We start from the raw sequence: 24202 nt of genomic DNA, 5'->3' as shown, positions 1-24202 counted from the left end.
CTCTTCAGGAAGACACTGATGCTTATCTCTCAGGAATAGTGGAACAAGTTACAGGAGGGGATGCATGGGAAACCACAAACTCCTCTGTAAGGTAAGAATTGTGATAAGCTAGTAAGATGGGGGACCTAAACTTATAACCAGTCTTTCTAAAAGGAGGCAGCTGTGTCTCTGACATGCTGAAATGCTTTGCCTTTCTTAAAGATGACTTGGGGTTATCTTCATGAACATCTGTTACTGGCAAAATGTCCCCCTCTGCAGTGCTGCACCATTTTAACCTGGTTTCATGTACAAAACTGCCTTTCATTCCCAAGATCTGAAAAGTGCACAGGCCATCTGTCCCCATGCTGACCTGTCCTGCGTTCCCCCTCATAGCTGTCATGATCTGGCCTCTGATCCCACCGCTCCTCTCTCATGCTGTGTAGTTATTATTGGAAGCAGATATAAAAATAATATCAAACACTCATCTTGCATGCTAGGTCAAGGGGCGTCCATGGGCATGGAAGGGACATATCGAGGAATTTCAGACAGCTTAATTAGCAGCACTTGAATGCTGACAGAGTGGAACATGTGGACCAGAGTGGGGACAGATTGGACAGTATGGGTTATGTCGTGTCAGGAGGGTGGTGAGGGCTTGTACCCGCACAATGGCAGTGAGAATGGGAAAGATGTCAGAAACAAGTGTAGGAAGTTCATTCACTCAGTAATACTTACCAAGCATTTACTATGTATCAGGTGTTGGCTAGCAGCTGGGAATAACTCAGGGAGTAAAAGAGATAAAAATCCAGATTTGGGGCTGGGGATTTAGCTCAGTGGTTTTGCCGCCTGCTGCGCAAGCGCAAGGACCCGAGTTCAATCCCCGGTACCAAAAAAAAAAAAAAAAAAAAATCCAGATTTGTGTGGATTGCTGGCCTGTGATACTTGTAAGTGGACAGGGAGAGAGAGCAGGACATCAGATAGCCACTTCCGGCTTGAGTGCCTGGGGACACAGTGATGTAATGGACAGCAGTGGGGGGGAACTGGGCGGATGGGTGCCGAAGTGACAGGTTCAGTTTGGCACAAGGAATTTGAAGAGTTGATATCTAATTAAATACTTTTTTTTGTTTTGGTACCGGGGATCGAACTCGGGACCTTGCGGTTGTGAGGCAGGCGGCGGCACCACTGAGCTAAATCCCCAGCCCTAATTAAATACTTTTCTAAAATAAAATAAGCTCTAGATTAAACTCTTGAGTTCTGTAGTTGGCACCAAATGACCTATGTGGAGTTATACAGTTTCTCAAAGCCTACGTGCTCTAGTTTCTTTGGACCCACTTAGCGCTCATCCTGAATTTTAGGAGACTTTTCTCTTGTAAACCCTATACGAGAAAATGTTTAAAAGAGTAGATAGCGTCACCGAATGTAGCTTTATTAAAAGATGCTGAAATGGGTATCAAGTTGGTTTTTCTCAGGAAGATCTGCCATAAAAATTGAATGCACAAATTGAATCTAATCCTAGGAATTCTTTTGTAAACGGTAAAATAGCACAATCCAAGCACACTGCTTCCTGCTATCTAATTTAATGTGGGGATAGAGTGTTAGAGAAATGACGTGTCCCCTGGACTGCGCCTTAAAGATCAAATGTGTCCAGGAAAATATGGCCAAGGGTTGAATTTTGGTTAATTCCTGACCAAGTTCTCTGCCTGGTGCCCAGGGTAGGAGTAATCAGTGTAATTCGTTAGGGGAAGCTGCATGGCCCATAGATGTATAGAAGGGACTTCATAGATTACTAGGAAAAGTTAGGCTTTCTTCTTCTTCTTTCCCCCTCCCCCTCCTCTTCCTTCTTCTCCTTCTGAAATAGGACAAGACCAGAGCTCATTCTCCTCCACAGAAGTGGATCCAGAGATGTTAAAATCATTTGCCCCCCATAAAAGTAGTCTTCAAATGTTTAAGACTCTCTGTTCAACCTTAAAGAATTTGTTTCAATCTTGCTGCTTTGCATCATTATCTATAAAGGAGACCATTTTCTGCTGAAAAACACTGAAAGAAAGTTTGGTACTTGGATCCAAGAAAAATCTATGTCCCAGGCATTTACAGGACAGTGTTTCTCGACTTTGGCTACAATCTGAATCATCTGGGGAAATGGGCTAGGGCTGAAGCTCTGCACTCCCTTGGTTCAATCCACAGAACTGAAACAAAACAAAATAAACCTACAGATGCCTGAGTCTGAACCTGGGGATTCTGATTTAATCTGTTTGCAGGGTAATCTGAGCTTTGGGAGTTTAAAGAATATCTGGGTGATTCTGATTTGCAGCTATTATGGAGAATGAAGCTTTTTCTGAGGTCTGCTCCAGCTTCTTGGTGACAAAGCCCAGCCCAGGGGAGGGGGCCTTCTTCCACTTTACTTTAGCAGTGAGAAATGCGTGCCCTACAACTCATGGAGTATCTTGTTCAAGTTGCATGTCCATGGCAAAAAGGAAAAGAAGGGCCGGGGATTTAGGTCAGTGGTTTCTCCACCTGCTGCGCAAGCGCAAGGACCCGAGTTCAATCCCCCGGTACCAAAAAAAGGAAAAGGAGGAAAAGAAGAGCCAGGTTGTAGGAAACAGGGAAAGGGGGCGTTACTAGAACCTCTGCAGTAAGTCCCAGTCTCCTGCGAGCCAGGATAGCACAAGGTGAAGTAGTTAATATATAGACAGAAATGAGACTTAGAGAAGAAGCTGAGCTTAGGCCTGATCAGTGCCGCTCTGGGCGGCAAAGACCCCAGACCCTAGCTTGCTACACCTTTATTCAGAACTTCAAACAAAAGTAGCAACTGACTCGGGAGCAGAGCAGCGATAATCCTGGAACAATGAGGAACTATGCAGAGGAGGATCTGGTTCCTCCCAGGGTGTCTCCTGCTGGTGTGGCCTTGCCCTGGAGCATCACAGCATCGCTGGACCGCTGAGATCTCAGGTGTGACTGGAGGTGAAAATGGAGTTATATCTGGACATGCTGCAGCCAGGAAAACTAGGCCCTAATCATGATATAATTGTGAAATGATTTTTCCCCAAAATCATGTAGAATTGCTCCCGATACCGGGTGTGCTGGTACACACACCTGTAATCCCAGCACTGTGCGAGGCTGAAGCAGGAGGATCTCAAGTTCCATCCCAACCTGGGCACTGAGCAACTCAGTAAGACGCTGCCTCAAGATTTTTTTTTTTACATCCAATATTGACACTTTATTTCCATAAGTCACCAATAAGAGAAGGGATTTAAATACATTTATTCTTATGTGACTCTTAATAAAACACTATCAAAACATTCTGTACACTTCAAGCCACTCCGACCGCATGCCACTTCCATAAATGTGACTGGTTGGGATGAGGTGCCGAGACGTCTGTACAAAGATGTACCATATGCACAGTTACTGTAAGCACAAGCTGTACAGAGCAGAGTCTAGGACATTGATTCATGCCAAGGCTTAGAAAACATTTCAACAAATAAGACTGAAAAGAAGCAGTGATGGCTGGGAATGTAGCTCAGTACAAAGGCCCTGGGTTCCAATACTACAACAGGGAAAGAAAAGGAGGAGATCAGCTATGGGACATAGCCCCCTTTCCATCATTTAGAATGGGAGAGCTTGTTCCCGCTTATGGTAATCTTGGCAGCAGTACTTCAGTAGGAAGAAACATGAGTCATGTCTGACACAGACGTGTTTGGGAATCTACCTATATCAATGGAATCAAAGACCTAAGAGTTTGCTCTTTTCTTCACTTACTCGTTATTGTTGTTTATGTTGTAATGTCTGAAATTCGTGCTCTGAAGAGTTCTGATTCAGTTCAGACTTAACAGTCATTCTGGATGGCTATGAACCAGGTTCCTGCCACCAGATTAATGAAGCATAACTCTGTTTATGTGTGATGTGTCTCCCTGGAGCCATTTAGATCTTAGTTCAGCTATGCTAGCTGTTGTAGCCTCAGCAAATCACTCAAATTCTCGGACTTTTGTTTTCCTTTTCTTGTAGGTTATGGTAAGGATTGCAAATACGTTATAGCATCTACTGCATAATACATTAACAATTATAGGAACTATTATCACCAAATCTGGATTGCAAACTTTAAGGGAATAATATTTATAATTTGAGAGTATCATGTTTATAATTATCTAAGACCATGATGGTGAGCCTTTTAGAGCTTTCAATGAGTGCCACAGATTTGCCACCACTGATCTAAGACCTTTAATGAGATGGGATGGTATTAATATAACTTAATATAGCCAATGGTATTTACTATAGCTAATGGTATTTAATATACCTGAGTCACACAAGTTAGTGCTTAATTCTTTTTTTTTTTTGGTACTGGGGATCGAACTTGGGACCTTGTGCTTGCGAGGGAGGTGGCAGAACCACTGAGCTAAATCCCTAGACAAGTTAGTCCTTAATTCTATAACATCAGTATCCATCTTCCTCACAAAGACTCCTCTCCCCACCCAGACTGTAAGTTCCTCAAAGCTTCCAGCCTTTACTTCCTTTAAGACTTCTACAGCTACCTAACACCATGTTGATCAAATAGGAGCTGGTCACTTCCGATGAGCTAGGTGGCTGCCCGGGAGTGACATCAGCACATGGTGTTTCCACTGCATAGAGAACACAGGCATGTTTTCAGCAGGTGTTGTCTTTGGCTCCATTTGTGTTTCTTACCAAATCAAGTAAGATTTCTGTTGCCTTTGACCTGCTGGCCACTGTCACTTTCTCTACAAGTTGATACATGAGCCAGAACAATGCTAATAAATCCAGTAATAGTAGCAGGAAGACTGAATCGAACACTTATAATGTTCTGGGCTCTGTACCTTCATTATTTCAGTCATTCAATGAACATGTGTAAGTTTTCACACAAAAAATCTGGGTGAACGTGGATAAGGTAACTTGATCAAGAACCCGGCCAGCAAAGGTTGAAATCAGAATTTAAACCCAGGCAATCTGACACTAGGATCCAATCTGACTCTATGATCTAAGCTGTTAACCACCTAAGACTGTGGGCTTGATGCTCTGGTAACCATTTACCTTGCTCAGTAACATGGTCATAGACTAATTTTGCCAACTTCATAAAGGATTTATTCTAGTATTCCTACCATTCATAAGGTTGGAGTTAGCTATTAGCTGTATAAAATTAATCAGGCTTAGCTTACTGCTTACTAGGGCTGCTTCTGCATCTCTGAACTTTCCAAACTCCTCCCAAGAACCAGCTCCAAAAGCTTCTTAACCACGTGGTCAGGCAGTGTCGCAGCAAGGACCCGATCCCAGTTTGGCACGCTTATCCATTTGTTCTTATCACTTTCTGAAGCTGTTCTGGAAATCCTCTTGTGTGACAGTCTTTAGTTGCATTATCATGGTTGCCTCAATGTCCTGAATGGATTCAAAATGTTTACCTTTCACAGTCATTTTTACTTTAGAGAAGAGTGCGGAGTTACATGGTTCCAGGTTTGGTGAACAAGGTGGAGGAGGACACACTGATGTTTCTATGAGTCTTTCTGTTGGATGGTACTTGGCAGCAGCATTCACTGTATTTTTTATTACCTCATAAAAACACTCAGAAAGTGGCAAGAGCAATGGGGTAAGTCTGAAGTGGGGAGGGGGCATTTTGAGAGGGTTTAATGGCACTGTGTCTTTGACTGTAATACATTTAAAAAATTTAAACATTTATCATATATTTTGATCACCATACTTGATCATCATATTTGTTCATACATAAGGAAAACTCATAGCATACATAGGTTTTTATTCTACCCACATTTCAGGCATCTGAAGAATGTATCCTGCAGATAAGGGGGGCTACTGTGATCATGACTGGGTTTGGCTAATCTTAGTTCATCCGCTAGGACAGAGGGAGGAGTGCACCACTCCCGGGCTTATTGCATCCTTTACCTGAACAGTATGCGGTTTCTAAAAGCAAGGAATAAAAGGGGACAACTACTGGGAAAGCATTCAATAGTATCTGCCCTACCAACCCTCCTCTCTATGCTTAAAAATGTCCTGGCAACATTGTACCTGCAGTGATTTCTATCAAATGTTTGGGAGGCTCAGAGTCTTTTTATATTGCACATCTTAATTCAAACACTTTCTCACTGCATGGTTATTCTTAGGCCAGACATACTTTCAATTAAGCTTGAATCTGTGAAGGCAGGCTATTTTGCTGTACTCTATGTTTTCCACATGCTAGCATACCCACCCTGGAATTTAATGGATAGTAAAGTTATGCAAGGAATCCCTGTGTACAACAAGATCTGGGACACTGTCTGCTAAGCTCACTTCTTATACAAACATGTACACACAGCAGCCAATCTACAAGTAGAACTTGCTTTTGAATAACTACATCTATTAGCCACACTGTGGAGCAAATATGCTTTCATTCTCTTGATTAAAATAACAGGAAGTATCATCATTCTTGAAGTCTTGGTATTTATAACAAATATAACCACAAAAATATAACTAGGGAGATTCTTCTGCGGTCTATTGGCAAGGCATCTGATACCATCCCTGGCTCGGAATGGAGAGTCCCCATTGAAATGATCTTTCGTCTGAAGCCGTGCTCAGCCTACTGTTAGGACCCAATCCGAGAGGGCTAAAAACATCTACAGGAGTCCTCTATAATCTTGCCTGAAAGGGGCCTCTGCCTCTTCAGCCAGTCTGGTAGGTCATGGAAATTCTACTCTTGCAAAGGGAGCTCTGTGTACAAGAGAAGTATTTCTTCAGGATTTACTTTCACCAGGGAAATAGCTATGACAGATTTTTTTCTTTTCCTCAAGACACAAAGTGACATTTTAAAGGAGAAACCACTCTTTTGGTGCCACAGAGCCATTTAAAAATAATATTAGAATAAAAGCTCCAAGGAATGTCTGCTTAAGCACAGCTGTCCAAAGCCTCAAATTTCAAGGCAAATTCAGTCACTTTCTGCAGGCAGGGAGGCAAGACTGCTGGAATTAGCCTCTTCTATTGACTGGACCTCTCATACTCAGCCTCAGATTCAAAAGTAGTGACATCCAGGGGCCAGGGATTTAGCTCAGTGGTTTCAGCACCTGCTGCACAATCGCAAGGACCTGAGTTTGATCCCCAGTACCAAAAAAAAAAAAAAAAAGTAGTGATATCCTTTTGGTTCACAGCCCCCTTTTGCCTCTTCTGCTGTCAAGTGCATACTATGTTGTAACCTTGCTCCTTTTTTTTTTTCCATGTTTATGTTTTATTTTCCCAATCAGGTCATGAGCCACTCAAGGTCAAGGGCTAGGTCTTGCATTCTTTTACTTCTGGCAGAATTGGGCTTGTTGTGGTCAGCTTGCCGGAAATGGCTGTTGAATGGATGAATAAATGAAAGAATGATGAAAACTGGAGAACAGTGGTAGGTGAGTTGCTAGGCAGCCTGGTAAAGAGGATTACAAGAGTCAGGTCAGATTAGCAGGAGTGGTGTAGGAGAGGAAAGAATGCTGGGTTTTGAGCCAGCAGACATGGGTCCTAGTCCTAGGCTGGCTTTTTTGCCTTCACTTTATTCAACAGACATTTCTTAAACTTCTTCTGAGCTGAGTAGGCATTGTAGTGTAGCAGGCACTGAATATGACAACATTCCTATCCTCTGCTGGCACTGGTGGTGGTGAGGAAGATATGTGGAGGTCAAGGATTACAAGAAATGTGTTATAAGAGATGTGCTTGCATGGCAAGAACCTGCACAGGGAAGCAAGAAGGGGCTTCTGTATCAGACTATGGTTTCTAGGAAAGTTTCCTGAAGGAAGAAGTGTGATTCAAGTTGCAGGATGAATGGATTGTGATTCACTGGTAATCTCCATGTAGGTAAAGGGGCTACTATACACTGATGTTCTACATCATAAAACAGGACGTTGCAAGTGAAAGCTAACATCTCAGCTGAAGGGTGGCTAGGGCAAGAGATTAAGTTAGAGAGGTAGATAGTGCCAGCTAGCAGAGGGGCTTATGGCAATGTAATTTAGTGGTTAAGGGTAGAGGGTTAGAGATTAGACTGAGCTGAGTTCAAATCTCAGCTCTGGTACCCACCAGCCTAGTGACAACAACTGACTTTTAATCTCTCTAAGCCTGAGTGACTTTAAAACAGTCTTTCCCTGTTTCAATTACCTATTGCTGCACAACATAATACCCCTAAATATGATGACTTAAAACAACATACATGTATGAATTCTCAGTCAGCTGGTTTCAGAGTCTCACAAGGCTGCAATCAGTCAGCTAGGGGGAGGTCAAGACCCCTCTGGAGAAGGATCTGCCTCGCTTATACTGCTGTTGACAGAGTTCAGTTCTCTGCTGGCTGCTGGCCAGCAGCTGCCCTCAGTTCTCCGTTGTGTGCACCTTCCTAACACAACAGCTGGCTTCATCAGTCAGTGAGGGCCTGCTAGCAAGACAGAGGCGCCATCTTACATGGCTTGATCACTGGAGTGACTCTGGATCACTAGTGCCACGTTCTTACCCTGGGACGGCAGGAGGTCAGCCCGAACTCCCAGGGCAACGCTGACACAGGGAGTGAAGGCCCTGAGAACTGGTGAGACAGACCATCGTGCAGTCCACCTGCACCCCTAATGTACAGCTTAGTGGCACCAATCAATGTTCGCCATTATGACTATGCTGAACTGAGATTTGGCAAAACTTCAGGGGCCAGTGGTGTATGAGAAAGAGTAACGTAAGGGGACCTTGGGCAAGTCAAATCACCCTGCCGTTGAGCCTTCATTTCCTCCTCGGTAGGATGAAAATATCAGACCAGAGGGAAGAAATGGGAAAATACATGTGCAAGGACAAATACATTTTTGAAAAAGCTAAGTTACAATTCTCTGTAGTCCGAGAAAGCAAACTGCTTTGGGCCAATTTTCCATTTTGTGTTGACTGAGTCTGAAGATGTCTTCAAGGTTCTTAGTGTTTTGTCCCTCTGGGTCCACCAGGGTGTGTATAGCTGGAGTAAACACCTACACAGAGAAATTTGTCTTTCCAGTCTGGAGTCCCTTAAGGCGTTTCCCAGAGTTTGCCTTTCCTTTCAAAATACCTTTGCTTGTAAGGATCCCATGGTGGGGGGCGGGGTGGTGTTCTGAGAGAGAAAACAGACTATCTGGGAAATTTCAAGCTCTTGATAATAAAAATGGTAATAAAATCTCTTCCGGCTCCCGAGGCTTCGCTAGGGGGATATTTATGGTGGATGGGAGTCCTGGGTCCCCGGGCCCGCGCCGCTGCTTTCCAGTCCTGCTGGGCAGCTCGGGTTACCCGCTCAGCGGCCGCCTCCGAGGGCAGCTCCGAGGGCTGCAGGCGGCGGGCGAAGGGCCAGACAAACCCCCCCCCCCCCGCCCCGGTGCCGCGCCTTGTCCGCACGGGAAGCCTCACCCCACCCCAAAAGGAGCGCACCGCACCCCGTCGGGCTCACGGTCCTCCCAGGAGCAGTCTCCCCGCCTCCGAAGGTGTGGATCCCACTGGCGGGCGCTACATTCCAGAGTGGCGGAGTGCCCCAGGCGGACCCTGCGGAGGGGACGGAGCTTAAGTCAGCCCCGCGGGGTGGACAAGGCTGCTTTTTCCTAGGGCCTGGCCTCCAGGGCGAGGGGCGTCCGGGACCCCAGGGCAGGACGCAAACCTCGCGCTGCGACCCCAACACCGACCCCGCGCTCTGCCAGCCCGGCGCTCACGTCTCGCCTCGGGTCCTCGCGGGCCATTCGGTCCCAGAGGCGGGGACCGCGGGACTCCCGACAGGGGACCCCCGGGAGCTCTCAGTGAGCCCCCGACGAGCACAGAGCGCAGCCCAGCCGCTCCCGCGACCGCTGCCTTAGAAGACGTAACGAGAACCAGATGTGGCAGGCGCGGCGCAACTTTCTCAGAGCTCATGATTGGTTCCTGGCGAGGGCCACAGCCAATCGGCGCGCGGGGCGGGCCCGCGGGGACCCAGGTTCGAAGCCGGCAGGCCGTTCCCGGCCGGCAGGGACGCGCGGTGGTGGGCAGCGCTCGGGCGGAGCGAGCATGCCGGGGAGCCGGGCGGCCTGGCCGCCGTCGCCATCGCCGCCACTGCTGCTACTCCTGCTGCTGTCGCCGACCGCGGCGCTGCACCTGGACGAGCTCTTCCCCTACGGGGAGTCGCGGGGAGACCAGCTCCTGCCGGAAGGCGACGACGAGAGCTCGGACCCCCTGCAGCTAGCGCAGCCGCTGCGCTTCTTGGATGCCCAGTTCGGCAGCCTCTACGTAAGTTCAGCTCCCCGGGCGCGCAGCCCGGCGGCTGTGCGCGGATGCTGCCCGGGGATCAGGATAGGGACAGACGCCGAAACCTGCCGTCTGACGGGGAAGGAGCCCCCGAGCCCAGTGTCTTTCCAGGGGACGTGGTTTTGCAGCCGTGCGGCGGCTGGAGCCCCCTGTCGGGGAGGAAGCATCGCGCCGCTCGGGGACGTAAGACCCGTTCCCGGCCACGTCCCCGCCCGAGGCGGGAAGAAAGGCGAGGCTCGGAGATGGGGCCGTGAGAAGGCTGCGCGCGTCTGCAAAGCCGGGCTCGGTGTACCCGGGCTCCAGGGTCGTCCGGGGAGTGAGGAGGGGCGAGTTCCGGGGCACCTAGATCTGTGGGGTCCGGGGGTGCGGGAGGTCGCCACAGCGGCGCTGGTCGCCCTCTCCCGGATTCCCAGCTGGCGAGGAAGGAGCGGGCTCTCGCCTGTAGCTGCTCCCTTCCCTCCCCGCCCGGCCAGAGGAGCGCGCACGGCGGAGCCGCGGGGGCCGCGCCCCGGGACTGAGTGACCACCCGCACCTTTCTGTCCCTCTCGCCTCCCAGGTGGGCACCAACGGCATCATCTCCACCCAAGACTTCCCCAGGGAGACCCAGTACGTGGACGATGATTTCCCCACCGACTTCCCGGCCATCGCTCCCTTCCTGGCCGACGTCGACACGAGTCGGGGCAGAGGCCGGGTGCTGTTCCGCGAGGACACCTCGCCGGAGGTGCTGCGCCGGGCTGCCCGCTACGTGCGAGCCGGCTTCCCGCGCTCAGCCGCTAGCTTCGCCCCCACCCACGCCTTCCTGGCCACCTGGGAGCGTGTCGGCGCCTATGAGGAGGTCAGGCGAGGGGCGCAGCCCTCCGGGGAGGTAAGTGACAGAGGGACCTGACACGTGGGCTTGGGAGTCCCTTCTGAGTCTGCTCTTGTGCTGAACTTTTGCTGGCCCCAGAGCTGAAAGCCTTGGGAAGTGCGGGAGGTCGCTGACCCTGGGCATCTTCCGAGGCTCCGACAGGCCGGGCCCTCGCGCTAGCAAGAAAAACTGCTGGGGGAAATGAAGACCAGCGTGCATTTGCCAAAGGCCTGGGGAACACAGGGCAGTTTATTTTTAGACTCACCTGTATTATACAAGTATTTCTGATTATATGTCATTAAAAGAAGAATCAGAAAATACTTGAAATTTTAAAAAAGAACAACCACTCATTTCTCAACCACTGTTAAACATATTTGTGTGTAGGTTTTCCAGAGTTTTTATGCCTATCTATTGCCGTCTATTAACAATAACGAGTTCACATTGCCAGTACTGTAATATAGCTTGCTTTTTTTGAGTAGTATATCTTGAATATATTGCAATGGCAGTAAATTCATTTCCATGACCTTTATAATGACTGCGTGATATTCCAGCTGATTTACCACACATTACTCAGCCAGTGTTCCCAGTGGCCAGTAAGGTTATGTCCATGTTTTTACTATTATAAATAATGAAGCACTTTTTAAAAAAGTGAAATCTAAGCACATGTTCTTAGCTGACATCCCAGGAAGTGGAGTTGGTTCTGGGCCAGAGAGAATGTGCTTTTTTTTTTTTTGGTGCCGGGGATCAAACTTGGGTCCTTGTGCTTGTGCAGCAGGTGGCGAAACCACTGAGCTAAATCCCTGGCCTGAGAAGGTGCTTTTTGGAAGATCCTTTATAGCTTTTGCCAGATTGCACCCGGGTTCCAGTTTACATGATCTTTCGTTTACAGGAGACTGTCTGAGATGTGTTTTATAGTCTCTCTGCAGAAAGCAAAACGACTCAGGCTCCCAGTCTTTGGTTTTGGGCAGTAATGTTGAAAGTATTCCAAACGGACGTTGGGTGGGACCAAGGTAGTTTGGTAAATGGCAAACTGCCTCATTCTTGGAGTAGGTAAAAACTTCCTTCTATGAAGTTAGCCTGGAATATAAAACCTCATGCATGCTCCAAAGGCTCTGAAACCATATTATTTAACTCATCATAGTGTTTCTTAGCTGTGGAAAGATAGCACATATGAAGCCTGCCCATGGTCATTGACTAGTTCAAGATGGTAGCTACTCTTTTTTTTTGGTACTGGGGATCGAACTCAGGACCTTGTATTTGTGAGGCAGGCGCCCGAACCACTGAACTAAATCCCCGGCCCTAGTCACTCTTGTTCTGTGTTCTTAAAGTAAGAGCGCTGTGTCTAAAACCTGTACTAAGCAAAGAAGATCTAGAAATAAAAATCACTTGAATTTATGTAGCGTCAGTTCAAACAAACATGTTGAGCATCTTTGTGTGGGCACTGAACCAAGTAGGAGATTGGAGAGGATACAAAGACAAATAAGGCAAGACCCTACCATTATGTTTCATTCATTCATTCATTTTTGTTTATAAGTTCAAATAGAATTAAAATTTTAAAAAATTTAAAAAAAATTAAATACCACATGCTGATAGTAGAAAACTTGGAAAACAAAACATAAGAAAGTAAACATTATAATTCTGCTAACTTGGAAGTCAGGAATCCTCATACTTCCTTATATATTCTTGCAATTATTTTTAAAAGCTGATATATGACATATTTTTTTTTTGGTACTGGGGATCAAACTCGGGACCTTGCACTTTCGAGGCAGGCGCCGGAACCACTGAGCTAAATCCCTGGCCCTGGGTTTTGTTTTAAAGAGAGCTCTTTTTGATTATATTGAGGAGGTCAGGGGACAAAGAACAGAATGACTACTTTAGATAATTATTAAATGTTGTTTATTCAAGCTATCTTGTTAAATTCTTGCATCAATATTTTATGCTACTATCATCCCATCACAATCCTACCAGATAAGTACACGAATCACTGTTGCATTTCACAGATAATAGCAAATAGAAGACAAAGTGATTATCCCAAATTCTGCTCTCAGTGAGGAATAGACAAATTCAAAATACAAGTTTCTTGTATTTTGGCAGGCGACAACACCACTGAGCTAAATCCCTGGCCAAGATTCTTTTTTATTCTGACTTATTTGGGGGCAACAAAGATAGGATGGGAAAGATTTTTCTTTCTTTAACTTTTCTAATCAAAATCACTCTTCAATATTGCGCTATGCTGAATTGGCTTGCGAATATTTTCACTTGGAAAGGAGATGAGGATCCTGTTTGGACAGAGGATGTGTTTTCAATTGCCCACGTTGCAAGTTCTTCTAAATACTTTAAGGAGCTGTGGGACTCGAGTTCTTGCTGTAATAGTTTTTTGGAGGACAGATTTTGGCAAACATAACCTATTTTGCTTGAAGGATTGTGTGAGTTTTACATGGCTTTTTAAAATCTTGGCACACTAATCTTATACTTCGAAGTTACTGGAAACTTGAAGCTATCAGAAGGAGGGCGTCTTTACCATTTGAAGGAGTTTCAGTTGGTGCCCCTTCTCTCCAGGGATAGTCACACCGGGTATGACAGGACATCATGCCCAACACCACAGGAATGTGAAGGTGTGATTGCACTGGGAAAAATGTGCACAAATAGTGTTTATCAGCTGAGTTAATCTGAGACTTCTTGAGCTGTCAGAGGCAATTCATGGAGCAAGAGTTGTGGTGTTGACCTCAAAGAACTTATTCACATGAAGACTAGTGTGTACTTTAGCTGTGGGTTTTTGTTGTGTGTGTGTTTTTGTTTACTTTCAGGGGAGGAGTAGTGTGATGGCAATGCCATTCAAGGATTGAGGTTATGGGGAACTGCATTACACAGATTTGTGTAGCGTGTGGAATGTTTTTCACTTTTTTTTTTTTTTGGTACCAGGGATCGAACTTGGGACCTTGCGCTTTCGCGGCAGGCGCCGGAACCACTGAGCTAAATCCCTGGCCCTTGTGTGGAACGTTTTTGTTGACTTGGAATTTGAGTTGAGCTGAAAGGCCTGAAAGAATGGATATTGAGAATGAGGTAGGGGCCGGGGATTTAGCTCAGTGGTTCCAGCGCCTGCCTGGCAAGTGCAAGGTCCTGAGTTCAATCTCCAATACCAAAAGAAAAAAAAAGAAAAAATGAGAATGAGGTAGCACAGATTGTTCTGAGCTAGGGCAGGTCTGGAGGAGACCAGGAGGGGCTGAGGCTGGAGATGAGGGTGAAGGAGTCATGAGGCAGTGATGTCAGAGGTGAACGCAGGGTTGCTCAATGGAGGTCTCAGTGTGGGGGCTAGGGGCTTTTGACCTGTTGTCAAGCATGATAGCCATTGACCAAGAAAGTTGACCTTTGTTGGAGCATTTTGACTTCTGGATATGGGGTCCAGAAGAGGGAAGTCTATCACTTAACTGAAAGAGTTGAACCTGAGTCTGAGATACAGCTGTAAAGACTAGAAACAAATACGCAATTTTGCTTAAGACCAAGAGTCAGGAAGGACCGAATATTAGGGATGTGATAACATTGAGTGTTCTCTTTGAATTTTTGGCAAGTTCTCTAGGACACAGTAGAAAGATGAGTCGGTGTAGTCAGGATGCCTGTGATAGTTTCCTACAGTGGTGGGAGACAAAGGATTACAAGAAGGGACTGAAAATGCAGAAGGCCCAGTCGCTGGCCTTCTGACTCAAGAGAGCATATGGTCCTAGGGGAACAGCAGAAGGAGAACTTAGAGGTCCCTGGAGGAGTTACCACGCTTCTTAATTTCCGTTTTTGTTTTGCTAAACCTCAGGCCAACCCCTTGGGGACAGGGATGACAATATTCTGATTTTTTGTCCAGATGGCTGTAATTATTTAACAAATTGCAAAATTAGAAACTCTTAGAGGGATATGTTTTATATCTGTCAGCCCAGCTCTGTTGAGTGTCACATCAACACTGAGGGGTGATGCCCTGTATCAGCGTGGGGGAGGCAGATTCTTGCTTTCTGCTAGGGGTTCTGGCCTTTCTCTCTGATAACAGATGGCGGAAACCTTGAAGCTCACAACCCCTGGCCCGGCCTGCTCGGTGTGGCTCCTCTCTCCCTGGATGCCCCTTGCTCCTCCTCTCTGGGACCCTGGGGACACTGGGCACCAGTGACCCTTATGTAGGGCTTGGCAGCCCCTCTGAGGGTTTCCCTTCGGAGCCTGAGTGTGTGGGGCTCTAGCTGAGGGTTATATCTAGGAATGCCCGGACCTTTCCGGTTTGGAAGCCAGTCAAGGAGTCAGGAGGAGGAGCCCTCAGGCCTGCATGAAGTGGGCTCTTTAGCAGTGCAGTGTGGAATTTTGTAGAATTGACTGAGAACTTTGGCATGTGGATGGTTTTTAAAGAGCCAAACTCTTTTGGAGTGTCATTTGGGATCATAAATTCTGTTTAAAAGGAAGTTGTTTTCTTCCTCTGATATTGGCCTCTTTCAGTGGAAATAGGGAAATTAAACACTTGCCGCCTGTAATGAGTGCTTGTCTCAAGAGTGGCATTGAAAATAACCATTGAATACATTTTAATTGAAGTGAATTTTGGCTGACTAATGGAAAGAATGAATAAAGTGCTAACTGCAGAGATTCCACAGTGAAAAGCCAGACTCTCCCCTTCACAGGTCTGGTTACTTCTCCCAATATCCTCCACATTCCCTTCAGTTCTTCACAGTCTATACAACCACTTTATCTTAAGTTCTCTAGACTTAGAACCAGGATTTCCCCCTGTCTTTTACTGATTGTGGGTGATTCAGGCCAGGAGCTTTAAAGTTTAGCAGTTTAAAATTAAATTCTTTCTCTTTCCTTGGTGACTTTTCTTTTCTTTTCTTTGTTTTGATACTGTGGATCAAACTCATGACCTTGACTTTTCGAGGCAGGCGTGGTGCCACTGAGCTAAATACCCGGGCCCTGGTGACTTTTCTTTCCTTAGTTGAACGTTCTTTATTCTGGTCCATATAAAACTCTGAAATGATTGAGTCCACCCTCATGGGTGCTAAAGGATATATTATGGTGTAGACGCAGTGGGAGAAACAACCTTTGTTTACATTTGGCAGAAGCTAAGGCTTCCTAGCTGTGAGATTCTAGAAAACACTCCTTGCCTTTGTTTTTGGAAAAGTCAAGTTTTGCTGATGAAACAATCAACAAATTCAGCAATAACAACTACACCAAGACTCCTGTCTATTAGTTTGTAAACTGAGTGAAAGAAAAAAGCAAAGCAAAATGACTTTTTCTGTTAGAGACTTTAGAATAATATTTGCTTTTTTCGTGAAAATGATAATACCTACATTTCTTTGCTGTATCTGCGACCCCAAAACTATACTTTAAAATTAAACATTGGGCTGGGGATTTAGCTCAGTGATTCTGCCACCTGCCTCGCAAGTGCAAGGTCCCGAGTTCGTTGAAAGCAAATAATAATAATAATAATAATAATAATAAGAAGAAGAAGAAGAAGATTAAGAACATTAGGAAAGAGAACAACATGGGGAAGGACCCAAGGCTATTTTATTTAGTTCGATGCGATGTTCATTTCTGTGCCTAATTTTGGCTGCCTAGCCAAAAAAGGAGCTAAGGATACTCATCAGTAAATGTTTCTAAGAGTCATGTTATTTATGAAATAAGTGATATTTTTAAAATGCCCTCCGGTTCAGTGTGATCTTGTGAGAGAGTTAGTGTAGAGTCCTAAATAAGCATCTTTTAAATATAATCAAGTACTGTTAACAGCTCTTTTGGAAGGGTGGGGAGAGTAATAGTAATAGGATGAAGGTAAAGGTTCAAAGTGTCTTATTGAAAATGGGAGAGTAAATTGGACATCAAAAAGCAATTCTGGGGCCGGGGATTTAGCTCAGTAGTTCCACCGCCTGCCTGGAAAGTGCAAGGTCCTGAGTTCGATCCCCGGTACCCCCCCCAAAAAAGCGATTCTGCCCTCACTTGGGTGTTGCGCTTTTGGCTGATTCAGGCCCCCGGCCTCTCTCTGAGTCTCTCTGGTCTGCTTTGGTTCCTGCAGTGTTTATCAACATTCCCAGGTACACTGCAATGCCTGCCCACCCTGCCCTGAGGTCTTGGGCACGCAGCCTCGTCTGTGGCTTTTACCACTGTCCCCAGTGACTCCCGTGAAATTCCAACCACGGCTGACTTCTTCCTCTAATAGAGGAACTGTCCTGGGCACAGTCGCTTTGTCTTTGCTCCTGTGTATTTCAGCACCAAGCACAACGCATAGGGCTCCTCGGGCAGCCGACTGTGCGGTGTCCCAATGGGAAGAGGATGGGATTTGCTATCGTAAAAACACTACCCAGCCAATGGGCCGAAATGACCCGGAAACACGCCCAAGGGTGTGATGGGGGTCAGAGAGCCAGGGATCCCGCGGGGACTCACAAGAAACCTCCAGGGGGCAGCGTTTGAGAAGCATCGGAGCTTGTGGTGCAGATGAGGACGCGGCAGAACTGAGCTGGGAGGGAGCTTGGGGCTGGATGAGCCCCGTGGGTGGGGTACAGGGTCAGGCTGCCCCGGGTGCAGGGCAGGGGGTGCAGAGCAGGGGCTCTGGCCGGCTGCAGTTACACTGGCTGCCCGGCCCTAGGCACACCTGCCAGCCCCCGCGTCTCCTTTCTCTTATTTGTACCGTGAGGAAGGCTCTGGGGCTGGAATGAAAGAGTAGGCTAGGCAGTGAGAGCAGTAAAGAGGCCTTTGGGTCAGCCAGTGCCCAACACAGTGCCTGCCCATGATGGGAACTTGATACAGATGAATGAGTCCCCCAGATCAGAGACCGCCAGCACCCAAACTAGGGCAGTGCCTGTAGTTAATTTTGCTGTGTACCTCCAGAAGGGGTCTAGATGAGAGAAGCGGGTGATCGAAATTGAGAGGCGATGCTTATACTAAATAATATCAATTATAAACTTATATTTGGAATTTGAAGAGGAAGTTCTAAAGGAGAGTATGCTTAAAACCAGCTTGGGAGTTGAGTACTCCTCAGCCATAAAGAAAGATAAATTTGAGTCACTTGTGAGAAAATGGATGGATCTTGAGATGATAATACAAAGTGAAATTAATCAGACATAGAGATTAAATATCACATGGTTTCTGTAATATGAGAAACCCCAAATATAAATAAAGAGCAAAAGAGCAGGGAGACTGCAGAGATGGGAAGGGAATCTGGAGGAGGGAGAGGGGAAAAGAAAGTTACAGTGATCGTGATATATCTGCATTACCAGTTCCACAAGGTTAATACTGTATAATTGCTAGACATACGCTGATACAAAACATATACTGATGCAAACATATACTGATACAAAAATAAAACCCATTTGGGGGAATCCTGAGAAGGGTGAAAATTCTTTGTACTTTGATGCTTTGCTTGTGTTGTTTTCTTGTGTTTGTCTGTTTGTTTAGAGGATGTTTCCAATCACTTTTTCACAGCTGAACACTTTCCAGGCAGTTTTAGCCTATGATGGGTCGGATACCTTCGCCCTTTTTCTCTATCCTGCTGGTGGGCTTCAGTTCTTCGGCACTCGCCCCAAAGAGTCTTATAACGTCCAGCTGCAGCTTCCAGCTCGGGTGGGCTTCTGCCGAGGGGAGGCTGAGGATGACATGAAGAGAGAAGGACCCTATTTCAGCCTGACCAGCACGGAACAGTCTGTGAAAAATCTCTACCAGTAAGTAACGTGGCACTTAAAAACCCTTCGCCAGTTGACTATAACCACCTTTAGTGGGCATGTGAACTCAATGGCCACAGACCATTTTGAACAATTTGGGTTATGACCAGAATTGTAGTTTTAACTTAAGAACAAAGTCTTGAGTTTCAACCTGAATACGAGCCGCTTGTGCTTCCAGATGGTCTCAGATACAGATTTAACCCTTAAAGAGTTCTGGAAGGAACATGACAGCATCCTTTCCTGTGTGGGGTTAACTGAGAGATCCTGGGCCAGTGTCTCTCTAAGGACCCTGAGATCTGCCTGTGTACAGGAGAGAGACTTTGAAGGCTGTGTAGAGGAGCTGAGCCTTCAGCTGACCAACTTGAGTTACAACCAGCCTTCGAGAATGAATTGAGTTCATAAGTCAAGGGTCTACTGTAGCTCATTGACTTCTAAGAAAGGCATCAGATGGAAACCAGGAGCTACATTGAACCCTCGGAGGAACAACTTCTCTGAGATATAAACAGTCCTTTATTTTTCCTGCCCTGTTGGGTTTGGGAAATAGAAATAGCTGTGTGTGTGTGTATGTGGGTGTGGGTGCAGAGCCATTGAGGCTTGATATGAAAAACATTCCTTTTGGAGCCACATAAAAATATCCAGTAACATAGCTGCCTAGCTGGAAGATTTTCGGGTTAATCATTTCACAGAAGGAGACACTTTGATTTTGTCTTTGGGGTAGATACTGTTAAAAATTAAATTAAGAGTAATCTAACAAAAAAATGAATACAACAGATTAGTAGCTGTTTAGAAATCTCAGGATTTCTTTGTGGCTTCGTTATCTGAGGTCATGCTGATGGTTTTCCATGGCGTGGCTGGAACTGGACCCAATCCTGCTGGAGCCATCGTAACCCTTAATGCATCATGTTCCGTTTGAACCAGAATGATATTTATTAACCACAGTGTTTTGGGGTTTTGGTCTTTGCTTTTATTTCTTTCCTGAGTACTGGTCCAGAGTATACTAGTTACTTCCTGGCTTTCCTAGCTGCTCCTCATTCGTGAAATCATTCTAGGTATAGGAACAGCTTACACTGTCTGCACACTGCACTGCCCACCAGACGGCAGAGCAGCCACAGATAGTTACTCAGAGCTGATACTGATCAGGGGCTTATTGTTTGCTAACCATTGTGCCAAACACTTCCAGCTGTCATCTTAATTAAAATTCACAAGAATCAAAGACGTTAAGTACCTCTGTTTTCTCAACTTTACAGACAAGCTCAAGGAAGTTATGTAAGTTGCCTGTGAGCGCAAAGTGGCCAAGCCACAGTCAAAGCACAGGTTCTGAGAGCTGAGCCACTTACGCCGAGTTCTTCTCTTCACAACGGGCGTCTCTAGGTTTTCATCTAGGCTGCCCTTGAATCCAGATTCTGGAGCAAACGAACGTAGCTCCATGCTCTCCCCGTCTCCTCTCTCCTCTCCACCGACCTCTTCCACTCAGGAGCTCACTGATTTTGTACTCCGCAGACATTACGAAGAGCTGACAGCTGGCCAAGCACTTGAAATTCACAGATTTTGAAGGCCTAGACTCTGCATACCAGCAAGTTGTAGTCTGATAGGGTAGACAGACAGTCAGCAAGCACAGAGCACTAGAGGAAGTGCTGACATCTAGCACGGCTGCAGGAAGCAGTGGGGGCCAAAGAGCCTGTGGGAAAAGAATTTTGTTCCTCCACCAGAGGCCTAAAAACTCCTAAGATACAACGGCCACACAAGTGTGCAACACACACATGCACACATACATGGCACTTTCACTGGTGCCCTCCAGCCCACTCTCATTTTTATATTTGATGCCTCTTAAAAATCTCTGAATTGGGCTGGGGATTTAGCTCAGTGGTTCCACTGCCTGCTCCACAAGCCCAAGGACCCGAGTTTGATCCCAGCACCAAAAAAAAAAGAATTAAAAAAAAAAAAAAATCTCTGAATTGCTTAAGGACAGTTGCTCAAGAGTAAGATATCGGGCCAAAAGATTTTTCTTTAAAGTGAAATTCATGTGTAATATGAAACAATGTACAGACAACATAGAATAATGTTAAATAAAAGTAAAATTACCCTTGATTACTATTTCAAGTGTAATCAGTGTTAACAGTCCTTCCAGAATCTCAGATACATGCAAAAACCTTTTAAAACCTGGTGGTTCTTGTGCATTTTCTCATTTATCACTGTTTTACAGGCATCTTTCAGTCAGATATCTGTCTGTATTAGCATTTTAAGGCCACAAGACATTGCATGGAATATGTTGTTGTATTATAAAGACAACTTATTGATGAATATTCAACTTTTTGTTGAATTAATGTGAGCCCTCCCAGTTCACTCCTAAATATTTTGATATGTATCTCTAAAGAGTAAACTTATTTCTGTACTCAATGGAATCTTTCTTTTCCTTAAACGCGTCTCATGTAAACTCAAAGTTCACACATTACATAATTCATAATGTTTGTCATACTTTCTTCTGCACATTTAAATATCAATACACACATTTGCATTGTTTGAAACTATACTTTTCTATCTCTGGGAAGAGAGGACAGCTGTGACTATGTAGGTATTGTGTGCAGGGCCTGTGCTGGGCATTTTATCTGGTTTTCTCAACTTTCCTAATGAACCAGGGAGGAGGGATGTTATCCTATTATATAGCTTAGTTTTCCCTTCTAGGAAATAAATTAAGTTCTTCCTATCACTGGTCTCCAAATGACCTTGGAGATTTTACAGTAATCTCAAATTGGTTACTTTCCCATCGTGCACAATGACAAAAGCCATGCTAGTGATTTATATTTCTTTAGAAGGTTATTTGATTGAACTTTCATTTGATGTTAATTATGTAGTCCCACTCTTTGAAGCTTTTCTAGTTTTCCAAGTTCAAGAAGAAACTTCATGGCTATTATCTAATGTGATAATAAACTCAGTATTCTCAGACCTCTACAGTTTTCTCATGTCTTCTTTAGTTTTTCTTATTTGCCTGTCAAGGAACACCAACTTTAATTCTTGAAGACATACATTCTTGTGTACACACAGTATAATGCACACAGGATAACGGTTGCTTTGTCATCACATTGTTTTCTATTTTATGTTAAGCATGAATTACACTAAAAAAATCCCTGTCCTTCATTTTGGTCTCAAATCTTATCTGCTATGAAAGGAGAAATGCTCCTCTTTCCCCAAATTAACTGCAGAGGCAGCAACAGCACACACACATGCGCACACACACACACACACACACACCCCAGGGTGGGTGTAGGGAAAGACAATTTCAGACTGAACTGAGAAATACTATTGTTCTAGAAGACATCCAGACAAATACCTACCCCAAAGAGCAAAGATCTCTTGTTCTCATAGAATTCAGTGAATTTGTAAATTATCTTATTAGTCATTCTCATTTCTCATTGCTGACTTTTGAGGAAATTCCACAGTGTGGGATAATTTGAGCCTACTGTTTTGTACAAACACCAGAAGAGTCTACAAACTGTTGTGTCCAAGCTAGTTAGGCCCTTCTCAGCTCAATTTTCTCTTATTTTTAAAATCTTATGTATGGTTGTCTTCTTCAGAATGTATGGCTGACTAAAATAACAGATTTTGGTGCTATTTGGCAGACTGAGTGGAGTCCTTGTTCTTCTCTAGTGAAGAAAATGAGTGTTTCCAGGAAGGGCTTCTACCTGTGACTCCTTTCATTTTGACTAAGTTGTGTTCTTCTTCCCCCCTTAACTTTGCTCTACATTTGCTCACATTTTTTAGACATTTATATATTTTAAAAATTTATTGACATCGATCCTCCATTCTCTGTGGATTAGTTAATAGTCAGGCCCTGTGAACAGGGAAATGTCTTTAACATTCTGTAGAATAGTGGCAGTTCAGCTGCCCATTCCAGCATCTTGGCTTTCTGACATAGGACACAGTGATGCAGACGTTTAGAACAGGGGCTTTGGTGCTAGCGCTGAATTGAATCCAGGCTCTGCCAGCGATTAGTTATGTGATTGCAAGGACAGTTAATCTCTCAGTAAAATTAGGCCTGACTGCTGCCCCTACCTTGCAGAGTACAGTGCAGAATGTCACACACTTGGCACAGAGGCTGGCTTGGGACCACAGCCTGTAGCACTCATTCCTGTCTAAGTGTCTGGTGGTGAGTTTTAAGCTAAAGTGTTTTGAGTGTCTTACAAATTTTCAGACAGTGTGGGAGGGGGATAAAATATTCTCACACTCCCTGTTTGTTTTCAAATAGATTTTTAGATAAAACATTTGGCTTTAGACTGTAGAGCAGATTTATAACTTGATGGTGTGGAATTCTCAACATAGCATGAAACAAAAGGTATTTTACATCAAAATTCCAGTATAATCCTTTCAGTTACCATGAAGTCTGCTTTTATGGTGTTTTATACCCGGGAAACCCCTTGATCTGAGCTTAATGGTCTTACTGTTTTAAGCTGAAGTGCTCACTTTGGGGGAAGGAGGGTGAGAGGATATTTTTGTTAGGATGAACTGTTTCCTTTCTGTTTAGGCTGAGCAACCTGGGGATCCCCGGAATGTGGGCCTTTCATATTGGGAGCAGCTCCCCGCTGGACAACTTTCAGCCAGCCACAGTTGGAAGAGATCTTCCCACAGCCCGCCCTTGGGCTCCCCGGGAGCATCCTGTCAGCCATGCTGAAGCCCTGGAAAGGGACTACACCGAGGACACATTGGATTATTATGACGAGAATGAGGAGGAGGTCGAATACCCGCCGAATGAACCAGGGGAGTCGTGGGATGGTCACAGCAGGGTGGACGTGTCCTTCCAGTTGAAAGCTGACTTGGGCCTGCGGGGAGGTGGGGTCCCTCCTCCAGATCCTGCCCTGGCCTCCCCTGTGCCACACCCAGCACCTAGTGACTGGCCGTACTACCCTGAAACAAAATCTGCCAACTTGGACCCTCCGACCCAAGAGGTGGCACCGCTGGGAGACTTTGAGAGCCCGGATGTAGAAGGCCACCTGCAGCCTTTGGGTCAGGCAGGGACCAGAAGCTCAGCCATCTCAGAGGTCGCTAGAGATTCCCTGGCTCCTTCCCAGGAGGGAAGTGTACCCCACCCTGGAGATAGACGCATCCAGCCCTACTCAAATGGAAGGCCCATGCCTTCCGGACCCAATGTTCCTGCAGCCCATGGCCAGGGAGAAGTTCTTCCTGATTACTGGGTGCCAGGCCACATTCCCCCCGTGAGCCAAGAGAGGCCGGTGGTCGGAGTGGAGGACGAGATCAGTTCCAACACTGAGGGTGAGTGTGTTAGAAACACTAGTGCTGACATTTCATTTTTAAAATGTTGGTTTTGGCTGGGTGTGGTGGTGCTCGCCTGTGATCCCAGCACTCTGGGAGGCTGAGACAGGAGGATCACAAGTTTGAGTTCATCCTGGGCAACTTAGCAAGACCCTATCTCAAAATGCAGTAAGGCGCAGGGATATCCGTAGCTCAGCACAAAGGCTCTGGGTTCAGTCCTTAGTAC

General features: G+C 45.7%; 1 protein-coding gene across 1 annotated transcript in view; it reads left to right on the top strand.

The window, feature by feature from the left end:
- Nucleotides 1-9433: 9433 nt before the first annotated feature.
- The window catches only part of Nid2 (nidogen 2), a 61723-nt gene continuing 46954 nt past the window's right edge, over nt 9434-24202 (top strand). Inside the window, exons 1-4 of the mRNA XM_004835536.4 lie at nt 9434-10176; nt 10751-11059; nt 18476-18711; nt 23231-23976. Of these exons, the coding sequence (XP_004835593.2) occupies nt 9790-10176; nt 10751-11059; nt 18476-18711; nt 23231-23976 (1678 nt within the window). The 5' untranslated portion in view covers nt 9434-9789. The remainder of the gene's footprint in view (nt 10177-10750; nt 11060-18475; nt 18712-23230; nt 23977-24202) is intronic.

This window comes from Heterocephalus glaber, unplaced genomic scaffold (assembly GCF_053883595.1).
Source record: "Heterocephalus glaber isolate CG9 unplaced genomic scaffold, H.glaber_assembly_v1.0 deba00000901, whole genome shotgun sequence".
Lineage (NCBI taxonomy): Eukaryota > Metazoa > Chordata > Mammalia > Rodentia > Bathyergidae > Heterocephalus > Heterocephalus glaber.
This window is presented reverse-complemented; position numbering and strand designations above follow the sequence as displayed.